General features: G+C 39.7%; 1 protein-coding gene across 4 annotated transcripts; it reads left to right on the forward strand.

Moving 5' to 3' along the window:
• Positions 1-602: 602 nt before the first annotated feature.
• hmga1a (high mobility group AT-hook 1a) lies at positions 603-18,701 on the forward strand. Of its 4 annotated transcripts, none has more exons than XM_036592159.1 (5): positions 603-742; positions 2,343-2,441; positions 11,001-11,090; positions 13,765-13,824; positions 18,102-18,701. In XM_036592159.1, the coding sequence occupies exons 2-5, from the start codon at positions 2,352-2,354 to the stop codon at positions 18,168-18,170; spliced, it is 309 nt and encodes a 102-aa protein (XP_036448052.1). In that variant the 5' UTR covers positions 603-742; positions 2,343-2,351; the 3' UTR covers positions 18,171-18,701. The 4 variants fall into 4 exon arrangements, with proteins under 4 accessions (XP_036448052.1, XP_036448053.1, XP_036448051.1 ...); XM_036592160.1 differs by having other exon boundaries at positions 615-742; positions 2,347-2,441; XM_036592158.1 differs by lacking the exon at positions 603-742 and adding an exon at positions 1,378-1,655 and having other exon boundaries at positions 2,347-2,441.
• Positions 18,702-19,398: the final 697 nt, after the last annotated feature.

Below are 19,398 nucleotides of genomic sequence, written 5' to 3' on the forward strand. Positions count from 1 at the left end.
TTAGTAAATTTGAAAGTGAGTTCACTACTAGCAACCTACAGTAGTACCACTGTTAGAGTATAATGGCAGATGGCATGGACATGGAAGTAGCCTAGTAAAATATGTTATAAACCTAAGTTTTACCATGGTATATGTTATAAAGGTTCCAGTATTATCCACACAATAACCATAGTTGCAAGTGAATATGAACTCATGAACTCATAAAGCTGAATATCCACACTGAAAAGAAGAACTATATGAGGTAATCAAATTGCTTTTGGTATAATTCTGTGGCCTGGTCCTGTAAAAGGCACTCGCAAAAGAAAAGGCATATGGTATAAAAAATTAGCTGTGCAGCTTAACTGTCTTTTGTTCGCCTTAACATTTTGACCTCACTTAAATTATAATAATAAGTGAGTCCAACACAGTTATTACAATTTGGGGAATATGAATGGGCTTTAAAAGTTAGAACACACAGAAATTCATAGCTACTAGTGAATTTTCAACAACCACAAGCAAAAGAACAGAACTGTGTATATGATATTGTGCAAATGAAGTGGTCTTTTGTGTGCAAGCCCCCATAAGGCAGGCTGCTTACCATATCCCCGCCCTGCCTTGCTCTGGCCCATGAGGAAGCCTCTTTAAAATGCCCTGAGAGGCCTTTAAGCAGCCAGGCAGGCAGCAGCCTTCACTCCCTGCACATAGGGCTCGTTGGGTTCACCAAACTGGGACTGCTTTCGCGACACTGCTTATTTCGAAAAAGGTAATTTTCATTTCAAATGAAAAATCTTCCTCATATTTTTGCTCTCTCTCTCTCTGTGCTCGGGCCTGTTCTCCCTTCCCTGATTCCAGTGCATGAAGGCATTTTAAACCAAAAGCTTGGGAGACTATTGCTTGCATTATTTATTAGTATTTATTTCAGTATCAGTGAGACTTGGCTGATAAAGCAGGTTTCATGCTGCACTATTCATTGTAAATTCAGCAGCAGTAAGTTGGTGCATTATTGCTGAGCAGTGCTATCTAGCTTAGCATGGACCCATGCTTTATTGTTCAGGGGAACATGCTGCTTGCTGGGAAATTTTGTGTCGATTTTAAATCATCCGACTCGACTTTAGCGTTATTTAAGCTGATATCAGGCTTGTTTGTCGATTTTGCATTCATGCTGTCTGGGTTATGGTGATTTGGATTGAGCTGTTTTGTTGTGTTGTGTGTCCACACGAAGCTTCTTATTCGCCAGCTTCTTGTTCGAATTTTCCCGTTCCACCTTAAATGGTGCAGCAGTTACATTCTGGCGCCCGAGCCGCCAGAGTGTAATTGCTGCACCATTTAAGGTGGAACGGGGAAATTCGTATAGGAAGCCAACTTTGAGCCTCGTGTGCGCCACCGTGCTTGGCGCTAAATAAAAAAAGGCGCCAATACATGCTTACTTGCCTATGCATTGCCCCTTTTAAAATGCATGCTTTCTGGTGCATGTCTCTTGTTTGTCTGGTCTTGCTGGTGCATGCTTCTTTCCTGTGCATGTTGTGCTTTTGCAACTATGTGTTTTCCATTGCGTGTTCCGCCTTCGAGTTCTTGGAGCTCCTGGGCATCCGTAGAAAACTGCTCCTGTAGCTTTTCGTGCGCCCAGCTATCACACTTCACTCACACACTCACTCAGAGCGAAGTTGCAAGCCGAGGTATTTAAATTCTGCACTTGCACCGCGCGAGCTTTGCGCCCTGATACACAGTCCGCCCGTAGCGCGTGCGTTTGGGGGGACTGCACTAGCGCCGGGAGCTCTCTGGGTTTGGGCCCTCTTTGCATGCTGTAAACAACCGGAACGCCGGTAGAGAAACGAGCTGCCCTGGCTAACTAAAGCCACAGGAGTGTCTGCTGCTCACTTAAAAACCAGATGGTTCTTCAAGGGCTCATTAGTAAAGGCTGTGGCTCTGTTTAGAACCATTTGCGTGCTTAAATGCATGCTTTGCATGGTGAAATGGTTCCTCAGATTGATGGAGAACGTGTTGTATGTGTCCTATATAGCACCACAAATGGTTCTCGTACTGTGATGTGTCAAGCTCATAACCCTTTTGGTGCTGTATAGAACCATCTATATAGAACCACAAACACATTCTCCATCAAGCTGAAGAACCATTTTACTGTGCAAAGACTTTTTTAAGCATGAAATGTTTCTATATACAAACATTGCTTCTGCTAAAGCACACTTAAAGAACCTTCTTTTTTACGTGTGTGATTTTAGTAGGCAGGTCATTTTTATAGCTTTTAATTTTATTGGATGCCTTTTTATATTGCACACACTTTTACTCTAATTGATATGTATTTTTTGTTTGTTTTTTGTTTTTATTTGTTTTATTTTATCCTTAAGCAAGACAACATGAGCGACACTGCCAAGGACACCGTGACTCCTAAAGATAAGGATGGGGCAGAGAAAAGAGGCCGTGGAAGACCAAGGAAACACCCACAGGTACAGTGCTTGTGGTTCTACTTGTTGCTAGTTAAAGGGGGATTTCACCAAATTTTCAAAATTTCTGAATTATTCAGTTGTTGATGTAAATAGTCATTCAGTGTGGTTTGGTGTGAAATGGTTGATTTGTAAAGACTAATGTCTTTACAGTGGTGGGGTCACCATGACAACACAAATATAGCCGTTTTATTTATTTATATATCCAAAACCACCAGTGAACCTATATGTCTTCTGAGTTTTATATGGGGTGTTGATGATGGTAAAATAGTAGTTAATCTGCAAAAAAAAAAAAAGATTTCTTTGAGGAGTTTTTGCCTCACAACCACCTGTGTACCTCTCCACCGTAAATTATTAAAATAAGGATGGTCAAAATAAATGGGTGAAAACACACATACAAAGACATCATGCAGCATATATCAAACCATTTCATGTAATAACCTTCGGTAAGGGGGCTTTTAAAAGTGGACATCTGGTTCCTATCACCACCACTGTGAACAGTTCTTACTTGATGTTTTTCTAGAACAGAGCATTTCACACAAACACCCTGAATGACTTTGTTTACATCTCAAGCATGTAATTAGATTATTTATTTATTTATTTATTTATTTATTTATTTATTGATTGATTGGATAAATCAGCTCCCCGTTAAAAGGTGTAGAGCCCTTAGCATAGTCTTCATATGCATGAAATAATCCTGCTCTGTGTCTTTTTCTTTAAAATAATGTACTTGATTAGTTCATGAAGGGAACAAAACTGGGGCTGAGAAATAGTATGACTCATTTCCCTTGAGGCACTGATGAGTTGTACGGATAGTGATGGGACCTGTATGCTTTCAGGCAGTTATAAAATATGATAAATGTGTTAACCAATGTAAGGCCTCTAGCAACTAATGCATGCCTTTTTTATGTGAGTCTAGGAGTTTTACTGCTTTTTCAATACACACAGATGAAAGAATCAAAGGGAGTTACAAAGGAGTGTTATGAAAAATCTGAGTGTAAATGGGTTAATGCATTATGAAATCAGCTTGTGTATTTAATTGTAGTATGCATATAGTGAAGATACTTAATAGTCTGTACAAAGTGGCTTTATCACATGCATCCACCCGTAGGTGAACTCTCAATCTCCATTAAGACTCTCTATGCTTTTGTCTGTTATGTATGGATTAGTAGGTCATTTGCGTGCTTGAGTGCTCATTGAGGTTACGATTGAGGCTAAGGTCTAACCAAAAGTACGCAAACATTGTAGTGTGTGTGTGCTATTGTTTGGACCAGTTGTCATAGGTTACCATTTATGTACAGATAAAAACAGATGCTGGGTTTTCTGACGTGTTCCAGACATTGTACCTGTTCCTTTTCTAACCCATCCTACATGCACTGATGCTCCTCCAGCCCATGAAGGTGTAATTTGGCCTGGCAGTTTGACTGAAGTCAGTAACATGAGAGCTTTAAACCAGCAATAACCCACTTAACTCCAGCTCAGCTCCTCTGGGATTGGTTGAGGGGTAGCAGTGAGCGCTGTGGTTGGCTCATTGATCTGTCATTCACTGGAGCTAAAGCTGGCGCTGGATTAGTGGGTTAATACCCACTACTATAATCGGAGCCTATAGATAATAAAAGCCCACAGCACCAGCCCTCATCAGGAAGTTTTAATCATCTTTGTGGTTAAATCCCACCCAAAGTGGAGTTTCTGTTAACACTAGAAGATGGTAGACTTCATTTTGGCTTCGGACAGTGTGTAAGTTCATTCATGGTTAACAGACACCAAGTACATTTAAAGTGATGGATCTTTAGTAAAGAAAATGGATCTATATAGAACCATGAACACTTAAAGAACCCTTTGCATGATCAAAGGGATCTTCAGATTGATGGGGAATATGCTGTAGATGGTTCTATATAGCACAAGCTTGTAACAATAGAAGAACGCTTTTTGGTGCTATATAGAAGCCTTTTCAAAAAGCACATTCTCTCTTTCATGATGCACGGGTTCTTTGACTGTTCATGGTTCTATGTAGAACCATTATCTTTATGGTAACATTTTTTTTTTTTTTAAATTTATAATTAAATAATTTATATTAGATAACAATACTTGAGTACATAATGTTACTATATATACATGTCTCTCTCTCTCTCTCTATCGTTTTTATTTATATATATATATATATATATATATATATGTATATATATATATATGTATGTATATATATATGTGTGTGTGTGTATATATATGTATATGTATGTATATATATATATATATATATATATATGTATATATATATATGTATATGTACATGCATACACAATCTAATTGGTCCCTTTTTTGGCACACATGCCACATTTATTATCTCTTAATTGGCATCTCTTTCTTCTGTCCCTGTGTAAACAAGATGCGCCATGTTGTTCAGATGACGCATACGCCCATCTAACCACATGAGACAGAAGGTGTAAATAAACAAAGCGCGGTGGCACGCATCGTATATCTGCACACGTCAGCAGCAGATTATTTTAACAGAACTGCATCAAAAACAGTCACTACTCATCATCGCATGGAAACACTGAGGTGTCTCCCAAGCATGCAAATTTAGCCATGACGGCTAACCACAGCACTGGACTCTTAACCCAGTGACACATCGAGTGGGGGAGGGGTGCAGTAGTAAACACCTTCAGCTAATTTCTCACGCTCGCCAGAAGGGTGTGGGTTCCTGACTTAAACTTTAAAGGGCCCATATCCCACTCTTCTCTTTAATTTTACTTTTAGTCTAACAACTCTTTACTAGTTACCTTCAAATGTGCTGTTTTTGTTACTGTGCCTTTCATTTTATATAAATGAGCTCTGCTTTGATGGGCTGTCCTATGTTGTACCCAATTCAGAAAGCATTGTGGGCTGAAACTCTCCTAACTTCAGCATAAATAGGTGAGGATAAACTGCTTTTAGGCCTGAACAGATGGATATATGTAAATGTTTGTTTTTGTGAAATGTCTAATAAATTGGCTTCCTTACAATACCTGTTGTGAATTGAACTGATAGCATGTATGTATGGTGCAGGTAATGCTGCTAGTTATCTTTTAAAGAGTCCCAGAGATGCAAAAGGAGGTTTGTTCAAACATGTCTGGCCCTAAATGGAAAATTCAATTGACTCATACAGTTTTGTTAGTGAGATTATACAGTCTACTGTAAAAGCGGAAGGAGAGGTCTGAGCATGAAGGATTTTTAGAGGGGCTGCGCCAAATTGATGTTTCTCACAATGAGTTTGTGCCTTAATAATAGCTGTTATTATAACTACTAGGCATACAAAATCTCAGTGCATGTTTGTACAGTGTCAGTAGATGTTAGTTATCCAGCTGAGCCTGTTAGACAACAGTTGGTACCTGCAGTTTTAGTGGTGAAAAACTTTAAAGGGCCCATGAACAGTTTTGGCCAAATATATAATTGCGAGTTTTTTTGTTCTGGCCAGTATTGCCATTACGATTTAAATTGTGAATGTTTTAAGCTGATGATGTTTTGGCCCCCTTGTTTGTGGCCAAGAAGGGCAGCGTATCCTTTTCTTTTTTTTTTTCTCCCTTTTCTTTTCGGCTTAAGGCTTGAAGTCCTGACGCAGTGCACCATCCTGCCAGTTATTTGTGGTTGTGATGTCACAGCACACGGATGTTTGGTTGCTTCTGATTTGTCGAATTCATTTAAAAGCAGTTCACAAGCCCTATGTGATTAGGTTAAATTTCAATCAACTCTCACACTTAAACGTGGTTCTTCAAGGAGTCTTTAGTAGAGAAAGCTTGAGAGCGTGATGATGGAAGAACCCTTTGTGGTGCTTTATAGAACCCTTTTTAAGAAGGTTGTATATAGAACCATACAGTGCATTCTCCATCAATTTGAAGAACCCTTTTCACCATGCAAGGAAGCAGTTAATCATGCAAAGGATTCTTTTGAATATGGCACGACGGAGAACAGTCAGAACAGAGCTCATTTACACTTTGAAGTGTTAAAGGCACAGTAAGAAACAGCTTGTTCAATTCTAGGTAATACAGAGAGGATAGAAAATAGAAAAATCATCAAAAATTAATTATGAAAAGAACTTTTGTGGAAGGGGGAATGATAAAATACAAGAGAATTGTAGGATATGGGCCCTTTAATGTTATGTAACAAAGCACCCAATGGCATGCAGTGTGTGCACACAATGGCACAACCTGTGGAGCTCCACTAAAAGTAGGAAAGTTTGTGGTATTTTAATATTAGTTTTGTTTTCGTGGGGCCTCTGAGCCCATTCTAAGCAAGACTTTTGCTTGTAAGTTAGTGCATGTCCTTGAGTGTGCGTTTTGTTTATATATACACATTGCTAAAATTTTCTCCATACACACATCCATCTGGCTTTTCCAGGAAAAACATGCATACTATTGTATTTACATTGAGCATGAATTTCCAAACGGAAGTATGGCCAGCAGCTGCTGCACAATGGAGCTCTCTGTGATTAAACCAAAACCCCCCACTCTGTTCATCTGTGATAAACACGTATTCATCTATAGCTCTTCTGTACATGTGTTAGACTTTTGCATAATTAAATCCGTCCCCTTTAAGTTTCCCTGGCGAATTTCTCTCAGTATGTTCCAGAGTCGTAGTTTTGAGAAAGGTCATAAATGTAAGATCTTTTGGTTGTGATTATTCCAATTAGGTGCAAATTCAGTATTTAGATTTTATAGCTGATGGAGAATTTTCAGTTCTCATTGTTTGAAAGATACAGTACAAGATTTACTCCCGTACATTCTTTAAAAAAAATGGTTCCTTAAGGGTTCTTTTAATATAGAAATTTATATAACTAGAGTTCTATATAGAACCGTTTGCGTTCTTAAATTTTTTTTCTCATGGTGAAATGCTTCTTCAGATTAATGGAGAATGTGTTCTATATAGAACCTTTTTGGGAATGGCTTCTGTAATGCACCAAAAAGGGTTCTTCCATTGTTACAAGCTTGACATAGTAACTATAGCAGAACCCTGTTTGGTGCTATATAGCAGCACTTCCCCATGCAAAGAATCATTTAAGCATGCAAATTGTTCTATATAGAACTGTTAATATAGAAATTCATATTACTAAAGAACCTTTGAGGAACCGTCTCCACTCTGACATTCTTGTTCAAAAGCATAAATAATTCAGTTATATCAAAGTTAAGTATTTTAATGTGTTTACCAAAAAGTTTTAGCATAAAATCGTTAGTTGGCCTCTGATAAGAGGGTCAAATTTAGCTCAGCGTTCACCTCCTGTATGTTGCATTATTTGAATGGTGTCGCTTTCATGTAATGGGATGCTATGGTTTTCACAGTAAGCTTGTTTTTCAGAGGGTCAAATTAAATACTGTAGGTCACGATGTTTTATTTATTGTGGTATTTCAGTGTCCCTGCACTGAATTCCATGTTAATTGTTAAAAAATAATTACTGTGACCAATAATATCAGCTGATATAATACAATTTTTTGCACATATGAACAGACTTGAGTAGTTACAGTTGTTTAGTAACTAATAGATTCAGTGGTGCTTTGCTAACTGATTTGGTTTGGTTTGTTGTTGCTTTGTTAATGATTGTTGGCTTGGTGCTTTTCTAGCTTCATAATTCAGCTTGATTCAGCGATGCGTCACCAACTGATGGATCACTTGGGTTTGAGGTGCTTTGCTAACTGATGATTCAGTTTGATTCAGTGGTGCTTTGCTAGCTGATATGAATCACTATGATTTGGCCATGCTTGGCTAACTGCTATGATTCGGTTTGGTTCAGAGATGCTTCACTAACTGATACGGCTCGCTTAGGTTCAGTGGTGCTTTGCTAACGGATGGTTTCTGTTTGATTCAGTGGGGCTTTGCTAACGGCTATAATTTGGTTTGATTCGGCTGTGCTTCACTAATTGATATTGCTCACTTGGGTTCGGTGGTGCTTTGCTAGCTGACATGGCTGTTTGATTTGGCAGTGCTTTGCTAGTTGCTATGATTTTGGTTTGATTCAGGGGTGCTTTACCAGTTGATATGATTTCGGTTTTCTCCACTTTCATCGTTTAATATAGCACTTTGGGGCTGGGGTTCGATTCCCTGAAGAACACTTCACTACACCTGTGAGCGTCCTTGGGCAAGACTCCTAACTCCTTTGGTTATCGCTGTAATCTGACTACTGTGCTGAATAGGTTTCTGCCAAATGCCCTAAATGCAAATGTTGTCAATTGACATTTCTCTGCTCAAACAGCAGAAATAATGTAGACATAACAAACATTATAATTTATATAAACATTATAACATTATATAATTATAATAAGCAGTTCTTAGTTTCTGATTTAATTCTCTGCACTTATTTATTTTTAAGTTACCGTATAATCCTCTTGCTAAAGAGTAGGTTAGTGTTTTTTCCTGTTTGTTATTGTATTGCTGCAGTAGAAATGAATGGGTAATGAGAGCTTAGCAGTCTTTATAGCCAAGGTTGCGATTTTAATCACACTGATGAAGCATCTGAACGGCTCTTCCTCTCGTTGCCCCCTATGAACTGTGGTCTGAATCAGCCTCTGGTTTCCTCCCGACGTGCCTGATGCACTTAAAGGAATTTGGCAACCAATAGCTATGTGCCACCTGTTAGTCTTAAAGTAGCAACCGGTGTCAGTTGCACTGACCTTGAACAGGGCTTTCTTTGTGTTGCAACAAAGTCTTCCTCTTAAGAGATTGCATAGAGCAGCGCACAGTTGACTCCTGAACCTGGGCAGAAAACACGCTTGCAGTATGTTGCTTTGTGATTGCTTACTGCTGTCAGCAGAACAGGGCGGCATGGTTCACTCATTCATTCATTCTTTACTATCTCACTGCGAGAGAAGTTGCTTTGCAGACATGGTGCAAGGGTGTACCAATTTCAATGCAGCAGGGATGCAAATTTTGGCAAATTCTTCTGTCTGATAACTGTCATTAGTTGGTTAATCGTTAATCAACTCTGGCTTTGATGCCTTTCCTTCAGCATTTCACATAATGTGCTGCATAGTCAAACAGCACTAATACTGCTGACTGTATCTGTGTGTTCAGTGTATTGTCAATCACGACAGTAGAATTGTAACCTACCTTTTGGTGTCAAATCAAATTGGAGTTTGTGTGTGTGTGTGTGTGTGTGTGTGTGTGTGTGTGTGTGTGTGTGTGTGTGTTTTTTTTTATTTATTTATATATTTTTAAAAAACGTAATATTAAAAACCTCACTCCTACTTGCCAGACAGATGGATTGAAATCATCCAAAATGCCTTTGACTAGAATCTGCTTACATTGAGATTTAGGAATGTGTTCCTGTCTCCTCTGAAGTTACGTTTTCAAGATGCAAGGATTTCTACGATATGTCGTCTGACCGGTACTAGCGTGAAGTTCTGACAACACACATCAAAAAATCACACCAAAAAAATCCAGTCTGTGGAAATGTGAAACTATAGACATGCGTATTTACAGTTTTTGATGGAAACTGTCAGTGGGCATCAAAGTGTGTCCTATCAGAGTAAGGAGGGAGGGGCCTTTATCATGGACACACCCATGCATTTTCTTTGGTTACTGAAGTTGCTTAAAATATGCTGTGTGTGTCTGCTGCACTATTTTTGGGGCTTACTAATCATTATAAAAAAAAAAACAAAACTTTAAACAGTATTGAGTTTGAAAATGCATGAAAATGCTGAATGAATCTAATGGCAATTAGATATGTTCCCCAAATCGTTCAACACGCGTGCCTTGCTGTGAGTTGCCCTGTACAGCCTGAAAATCATTTAAAAGTCAGAACTACATGCTAACTTTACATGCAAGAATGTCTGGCTTGATGTTTAGATCTCAAATGCTACATACATAGAAGATATGACGCCAATTGTAGATATTGACAGTATTAAGTGGGCTAACAGATTTGGACCCTTCAAGCAAACTACTTGATGTAGCAACACAGTCTGTCTTCTCTACCTCAGTACTGTTACGCCTTCTGCGCTGCTATTTTGATTTGGCTTTATGTAAGAAGTACAAAAGTACCAGCATACACACTGATACCTTCCGTGAGCAAAATTGCATCAAACCGATATCTGCAGGTATGTGGGTTTGGGTACTGAGAATCACTACTGGAACTCTGTGAATGTGTTGCTGAAGTCTTCCTCAGACATTAGCTGAAATGACGGTTTGCGTGCCTCTACATCGTGGTGTTAACCGCATGTTTTCAGTGGCTGTGTGAGATGTGTATTCAGTGCAGTGCTTTGAGGCTTCTGATCATAAACAGAATGTCAAACCGCAGACCTTGTTTAATGACAGAATCGAGATGTTTCAGATCATTTGTAATCATGTTAATTCAGATTAACACACAAAAACAATAGTAGCAGACGCATCTTGAAGCCTGAAGTGTTAGTGTCACCAAATGAGCAAGACTATTAGACACACATCGTTTGAAGCAAGTGTGATTACTTGTGTTAATTGGTGGGGCACTGGCTTCCATTACTTGTAGGCTACATTAGCCTTAAGTTGCTCAGTCCTGTGCAGTGCTGAGATCTCTCCATGGATAAATGTATGTTGTAATTCACCTCCGTCTCTGTCCTTCAGGAGCCGAGTGGATCCCCCACACCGAAGAGACCGAGAGGAAGACCAAAGGGCAGCAAAAACAAGGCCGGCTCTACAGCACCCAAGGGCAAAGTAAGTGTGTGTACATTTTCAGGATTAAAAAAATATCAGTAAAAGAAGGGGAAATAGGGCTGACCTGCAGCAAGGTTTCCAATCCTAGTTCTTGAGGCCTGCTGTTCTGCCCTGCTCTAGGGGTTATTAATGAGCTGATTGTAGGATCAGGTGTGTTGGGAGCAGGAAAAACACAATTAGAGCAGTGGGTCTCCAGGACCAGGGTTGGGAAACACTGCTGACCCACAGGACTAACAAAATGCTACTGTGCAAAGCCATTTCTATTTGCTTGCTGAGGTTCAGGTCAGGTTTGGGATTAAGCTAAGAAGAGCCTTAACGCTTGTAGATTCTTGCATATAAAGCATACGGTGTGTGTGTGTATATATAGATGTAATGCAGGGGTGTATATATTTTGCTGCTGTTGGAACAAAACCTTGAATTTCCAAAATGATGACAGCAGAAGGGGAAAACATACTTTATTTTTAGTGTAAATTAATGGCACCAGACTTTTTCCGAGTATATTTTGGCCACTTCTGTTGGTCCATTCTTCATGAAATTTGCATACAATGTTAAAGGCAACAGGTATTTTCAAATTATGTCAAACTGCAAAACAACAAAAATGTAGACACAGGGTTTTGTTCTGACATATGTCACATTTGCATTTTACACAATATAGACACACATGCAAGTGCTTGTGTAATAATCCCCACGATTATGTAGTAATAATAAATCCCATTTGTCATGCATGTGTAAGAACCTGTAAGGTAGGGGTGTGTGTGTGTGTGTGTGTGTGTGTGTGTGTGTGTTTATGTATATTGTATGTTTTTGCTTGTACAAACATCATATATCATTGGAATAAATCCAAAGAAATGCAATCCAAAAGAAATAGTTGTCTTAAAAGAGAGTTTGAAGAACAAAGTTTGTGTTCCAGGTTTCTCCTGGGCCCCCAGCCATCACATGGATTTATTAAATACTGTCACTAGCACCCTGGAATTAATCAATACTTTATAATGATAGACAAACAAGGCATTGGATGATGACTACAAATAATGCCAGGCTGCCATGAGAACAGACCACTACTTAATGTGTTAATGTTATTTGTATTTAATCTAATGTGAGTTTTTCTGAGCAAATCAATGGTTACTGACCACATACAGCTAGTATATAAATTATTTATACTAGTAATAAAGCTAATAATGTCACATTATACATATGGGGACAATTGTGGCCCTGCGTCCTGACATTGTATGACAACTGTGAGCAAAAATTGCATCATCCAAATTAAAACATGTTCATCACAAGCGCTGTAGAAAGAAAGGCGTGTCTATGATGTCAAGGATAACATTCCTAATCTTTTTCTTACTCAGCACGGTTTAAAAGTTAAGCTTTTAAATCTAAAGCTGATTGAACGTTCATCTCTAAACGAGCTGTTTGAGTCGTGCTGTGCCGCTTGGCTAGTTTGAGATGCAGAGTGCCTTCCTCTGTTTTTGACTGATTTATGGCTGCGCTATTATTCTGTAACGCTCAGGAAAACCACTTGAAGAGCCGTCAGAGCCTCCTTTTTCGGCTTTCTGTACCGAAAGCCTACGAATGAAACCAAAAACTGGTTGATTCCTCCTTCACTTCCTGTCTTGCTGTAGCTTCCTGTGGCATGCAGTGTGATGCAGGTGCACCTGATAAGTGCCGTCTCTACGACAACGCCACCCAAACCTACCGACCACACGCACCCGCACATGCACGCATATGGTGCTTTCCTTTCCATCTGCTGTTGTCATGACGACAGCTGACCCCCTTCCCTTCCCTACACAATGCACATGTACACCCATCCCTGGTATTAATGCTCCGTGTGCGCCTGCTCGCTGCTGCCAGCTGTCTCTGAGCTTCAAACCAGGTGGCCAATGAACTGGAGTGGCCTGTGTGCAGTTCATGTCCGTTTCCAACATAATAGCCAATGAACCCACTGCCCTCTGGCCATCTGCCAGTGTTCACTCATAGCCCCCTCTAGTGGACATTTTACTGTGTTTTCCTTTGTTTTTGTGCATTTTCAGTACAGAGATCCCCTGATTTTTTTTATTTATTATTTTTTTTTATTCCCCCATATTCATGAGGCTAAGATTAAGTTTAGGCTTATAATATCTATATCTGTATATATCTATATATGCATAATACATATCGTCACTGTCCAAAGAAAAACGGGTATCTCCAAAATAGTTACAGGAGAAGACAAAAACACTCCTACCTTTCAGTGTAAGTTAATGTAAAGAGCTTTTATTCCAAGTGACTTTAGAACATTTTTCTATTGGTCCATTCATCATGAAATTTTCAAAAGACCTAAAGGACAGCAGGTGTGTTGAAATAATGTAGAAAAATAACAATCAACAAAAATGGAGATTTATTTGCAGACCTAGGGAAAAAGTCAGTGCAGAGAATGCGGTTTAGCTGTAGGGAGACTTTATTGTAATGTAGGACTATTAGTGGTTGTCTGTTTGCAGTTTAATTAGAGTAATTAGATTAATTGGTGCAAATAAACACTCCCAGTAATTGGAGTAAACAGGAGTGTTCACTGCAGTTTTTTTTTTTTCATGTGTGTTTTACTGCAGAGAGAATTTGAATACATGGTGAATTCGTTCTGATCCAGAGGAAGTTCTCACTGTATTCTGTTGGCTCATGTGTTTCTTGTTTCTCTCTGTTTCAGAAAGCAGCTGCTGCGACAGCGTCTGCAGGGGGAAAGCGCAGAGGACGACCTAAGAAAGCAGTTAGTATAGAACTCTATTACTGACGGTCTCAGTGTTCACTGCACTTCAGTACACTGAACTCTGAGTGAACGTTCACTCTGCTCTGAGGTTTCTTCTGCAGTTACCTGGGGAGTGTTCTCCCTCTGATCGTTCACCTGTCCTCTGTATATCGTGTGTGTGTGTGTGTGTGTGTGTGTGTGTGTGTGTGAGTGAGTGAGTGAGAGAATGTGGAGGGTCGTTGCCAGGGGCAACAACAACCGAAAACATTTGCATTTGGCTTCTAATCAGAACAGGGATTTCATGAGGTTGTGTGTGGGGTGTGTGTTTTCTTTCCTCTCTCTCTCTCTCTCTCACCCTTTGTGTCTCTCTTGCCCCTCTTTCTTCTCTCTCTCATCTGTTTCTCTCTCCTCTCGCCCCTCTTTCCCCCTCTCTTGTCTGTCCTCTCCCATGTCCCCTTTTCTTCCCCCTCTTCTCTCTCGTCTTTTGATCTCTTGTCCCCCTTTCCTTTCTCATGTATCTCTCTCTCTCGTCTCTTTATCTTCCCCTCTCATCTCTTTCGTCCCTCTTCCCCTATTTCGTCTCATCCCTTTCTCTGCGTCTGTGTCTCTCTCACTGTTTTATCTGCCTGCCTTTCTCTTGCCCTTCCACACTCTCCCCCCATGTTTCTCTTTCCATTTTTTTTTATCCCCTCTCTGTTCTCCACCCCCTTCGGTCTTTTTTCTCCTTTATGCACACTTCCTTGCTCATCATTACCGTTATTCATGCTTCATTTAAGAAGAAACAACTTTTAAAATCTTTTTCTTTTTGTTTTCTTACATTTTATTCTTGTTTCACTCTGCAAGTGAGGTTGCCAGATCCCCCAACCAAATCCTCCTCCCTCCTCAGCTCACCCTTTTGTCACAAGTTTCTTTTCTTCTCCGTGCATTCCTCTCACATGAGGCACAGCTCTGGCACAGTGTTTTGGTTCTTTTCCATGTTAAAATATTTAAACGTGCCCCCAGAAGTTCTGCAGGCCTGAGTCACGCGCGGCCACTCTCATTATCCTGCCCACAAGTTTGATAAACATTTCCTTTGAACGGTTATTTCATGGAGTGACTGTTGCTGATTCATAAATGCGGGTGCACAGCAACTGTAGCTGCAGAGCACCAATTGGAGTTCAGGCTTTAAATTAAGGTAGAGATTTAGCTTAGGGAGGGTCAATATGGCGAAAATATCACTGCTTCACCATAATTTAAATGCGTCACCTAGTTTTTGAGAGGTTTTACAAAGTTGGAATGGGCAAAATGCATCCGTGAAACAGCAGTGACATTTAAAGGGCCCATGTTCAACATTTTTCCTCTGTTATAGTTGTATTTCTGCTTATTTCTAACAATTTTGTGCCATTCACTTTTATTTTAGCGTTTAGAATTTAACAAAAGCTTTTTTTTACGTATGCCTTTTGAGATGGATATATGTAGATAAGCGTTGTTGTGATTGGCTGCCCTGTAATAATCCAGGCTGGGGCACTCCTTATAACTTCAGCATGCAGGGGTGGGGCTAACCTGCTGCCGCCTCACAAAGAGTCGATTCAGAACGGGATGTTTTGTTTTGCAGCTTATTTTTCATATCTGGACTGAATGGAATGTTTTGAAACTTAAGTGTTTTACATACATCATTAAAACCTTTTAAAAACTATTTAAAACTATTTAAAAACATAAAAAAAGGTTTGCCAAAAGTAAACTCTTAGAAAGAACTGAAGAAAAAATTTGGTACTGTATACTGTTTGTTGTTGTCAAGCTGCAGTTCTTCAGCGTACTAGATCAGGGGTCTGCTGCCCTGTTGCGGCTCCACAGCAGAATTTGATTTGTAGCTAAGAAATAAAATAATCCTCCTTTGCAGTAAAATAAAGCTCTGCTGATCATTATGACACAGTTTTAACAATAAATGGTCTTAAATGCTGAAGTTAATGTATATCTGCTAATTTATCCTTTAACCCTGAAGATCAGAGCGCAGTCTGCTGGTCACCATAGCAACACAGACAACAGTCTCGCTTAGCTAATAGCTAACAAAAATTTGGAGATGAAGACTTGTTTGCACTTATTGCTCCAGCTGGTTTCCTGATACCTTTAATCTGCAGCGAGAAACTGGCAGACTTACTCACAAGGCTGAAGTTGCTTCTCATTCGCCAGCTGCTTGTTAGAATTAAATGGTTCAGTAGTTATATTCTGAAGCTTTAGACACTGTTTAAGGTGGAACGGGAAAATTCAAGAAAATCTGGTGAAATAAGAAGCTGACTTCAGCCTCGAAAGAATAGAAGAAACTGTTTTACTATTGCAGAAAAGTTTCCTGCTGGAGATGTGAGAAAAGCGGCTATGCTTTAAGCTTTAGCTCAGCCAGAGCAAAGTAAGTGTTTTATGTTGTGTTTTTTTAGCCTATACTAGGACATTAGCACATATGGAGTCATATTTACAGCCAAATGCGCATAAAATAATGTGGCTCCTAAAGTGGTTTGATTTTTGTTGCAAGGACAGAATGGTTCTTTTTAACATTTGGGTTGCTAAACCCTGCTCTAGAAGTAAATAATTTCTCACGATAACGGTAACGCATCGTCATATTGCGCAGCCCTAAAAGTAGTGGTGGGTGTCCTTATACGTTTGAGCTGCTGACCCAGTTGTGCCTGCAGAAACTGAACTTTGAAAAACTGTACTACTTGTTTTGAGGATATTACTCATGTGGTCTCATGTGAGTGTTTCCACTCCGCTGTTTTCATTGAGAAAATATTTACATTTGCCAGATTTCCCTCAATGACTCCAGAATGAGTCAGTTATCCAGAGAACAGGCCGTTTGCTTTTTATGAATGAGAGAAAAATGAGGGAGGGGTTGAACTCTAGTGAGTCAGTCAGTAAATACTAACTCGATGAGTCAGTGGCTGATTGATTCAGTGAGTCAGTTTTTGTAGACAGCTGCTCACCCACTCATTTTAAAGTGGACAGGTGATAGCGTTTTATTTATTTATTTATATATTTTCCCTATTGTAGCATGGAAAACCCCTCCTGAGACTGAATGAAGCCTGTTTTTACAGTGGGCTCCTGAACACAGTAACCAAATACATATAAATTGGTTAAAAAAAAATGGAATACAAATAAGCAGGGAAGTCTTATTATAACCTTTGAAGTTTGTGACATGAATTCAACATTTATGTTAAGTGTTTAAGGCTTATATCCCACTGGTGAGCTTGGTGCTAACTGCATGCTAAACTTGATTTGTCATTGTTGAAGGGGAATTTGGTGTGGTGAGCTGTACACCCCATCACCAGCCCCGAAACATTCTGGAGACTTTTAGTACAACCATCAGGAGTTGTGATGTTGAGTGGACACTTGAATGATATAAAAGGTTTATAAAAGGTTGCTTACCTGTATTCCTTTGATGAGCGTCCTTTAAGGGATGCTGGCGAGAGCAGGGCCTCCTCTTATCCCATTTGGACGGATCCACTGACGCAGGGAGGAGGGGTCAGCTCTCGTACAGGTCCCGGAACGAAAAGAAAAACACGGTTAAAGTGATCATGACCGTTATATACGCAATGTTTGTATATACTGTCATGGGTTGCAACCAGGTGTATGCTATGTTGTTATTGTGCAGTATGTGTTGAGTGTGTGTTGGCTATGTACCCCGGGGTTGGGGTTTGGTGTAGGCTGGGGCGGGGCTTAGGGTACAGCCTCATGGCTGTTGCTCCAATTTTATTTTTAAAATAGGGTATATATATTATTGCTTTTTGTTCAGTGTTTGTTCGTGTCCCATCGATTAAAAGTCAGTTCTTGCACCTACTTGGAGTCATCCCGTTAGTATGTGCCGACCCACCCACACAGGCCTTGATCACAAAGCTCACTTAAAGCAGCAGTCCTCCATCCGGGGGTATCGCAGTCTAATGGAATTCCAGCCAAAACTATTATTTACACGTTGTGTAATATTCTGTTGAATTCACAATTTTAGCATCTTTTTTGTTTTCATCAATCAGCTTTCCCTGATAGCCTGTAATAGCCTACGGTGGGGTCACTTTTAAAAGCATTAAATGCTTCAGACGTCTAGTTCCTATCACCACCACTGTGAACAATTCTGAGTCGCTAAGTTTCTCTACAATGGAGATTTTCATAACAAACCGCTCTGAATGACTTTTCTACATATTTAAGCTGTTAAAGAGCAATGTTGAAAAATTTGGTGGAGTTCCCCTTTAAAAACTATTTAAACTGCTACTGACTTAAAAACAAGTTTTTACTTTTCAAAGTATGAATTATGAATATTTGTTCCTTCTCTCTTTCAGGAGAAAGAAGAGCAGCCATCTAAGTCTTCTGAGGAAGAGGAAGAGGAGGAGGAAGAGGAGGAGAAGTAATTTTAGTTTTTCAGCGCTACCTCATAATTTCAATATTGTAACTTCCCGTCAACCAGAGCTGGACTGAACCACCCCTCCCCCCTACCCCAGCAACAAACAAACAAACAAACAAACAAACAGCAAAACAAACCAGTGCCACTCTCCCCCCGCCAGCACCACCGCCTCCACCTCTACGCTCTGGTGCCCCCTGGTGACAGGGAGGCCTGCACACTACATTGCATTTTTTTTTTTTCTGTAACACCACTGGAAACAAAAACAAACAAAAATGGACTTTCAGAATACTGTATGTGTGTATGTACGTCTGTTCATACATGCATGTGTGCGTGCTTGTATGTATAAATGCTCCATATATTTGGATATTTGGTTGCAAATGTCTGTCATTATACTGGACAAAGATATGCTCTGATAGTCGTCTTAAGTGTTGGACAGAAGCAAGTACAGGGCTTGTGACTTATTTGCTTTTAAAAGAAGCAAATTTCGCTTCATTCTTTCTGAGGTTCACATTGTGTACTGGACAAAGGTGAATCAACCTACTTTCCCCCTCTGTGTGTGTGTGTGTGTGTGTGGTGGGAGGGGGGGTCGTATCTCTGCACCTCCGTCTGTCTTTTTGAGCTAAATGCTGGCGGAAGCGCTAGATATAAACTTGTGTGTATGTTAGCATTAAAGATTTTACTCTGACATAATTAGCCATATCATTTAAAATCATGTTGTTTGACCCCCTTTAACTGTTCATTGCCCCCAGTTAACACACCTAACCTCCAGTTTTTTTTCCCCCTCTCTGGATCAGAGAAGTTTATCTGCTGATAACGTTTTGCGAATGTTTGAAACAGGAAACTGTTAAAGGGCAATTCCACCAATTTTTTAGAATTTCAGCATAATTCATTCAGTCAAGTTGATTTCTTTACAGTGGTGGTGATAGGAACCAGGGGTCGTGATGTCTACAACACAAATATAGCCATTTTATTTGCTATCTAAAACTGAGTTTTTATGTGTAATGATGGTAAAATAGTGGTAAATCTGAAAAAACAAATCATGTGCTCTACATGTACCTCAGCCATGAATGGATTTTAAAAGTATGTTTTAGGCCAAAACCTTTTCAGAACTAACGTCTCAGACATCAGGCAGTGCATCCATCGCCATTTTATGTAATGACTTTTGAGGGAAGTTTTAGAGACATTAAAAACGTAAGATGTCGGTTTCCTATCACCACCATAATGGTGAACATTTC

The sequence above is a fragment of the Colossoma macropomum genome, unplaced genomic scaffold (assembly GCF_904425465.1).
Source record: "Colossoma macropomum unplaced genomic scaffold, Colossoma_macropomum, whole genome shotgun sequence".
NCBI classification, from domain to species: Eukaryota; Metazoa; Chordata; class Actinopteri; order Characiformes; family Serrasalmidae; genus Colossoma; species Colossoma macropomum.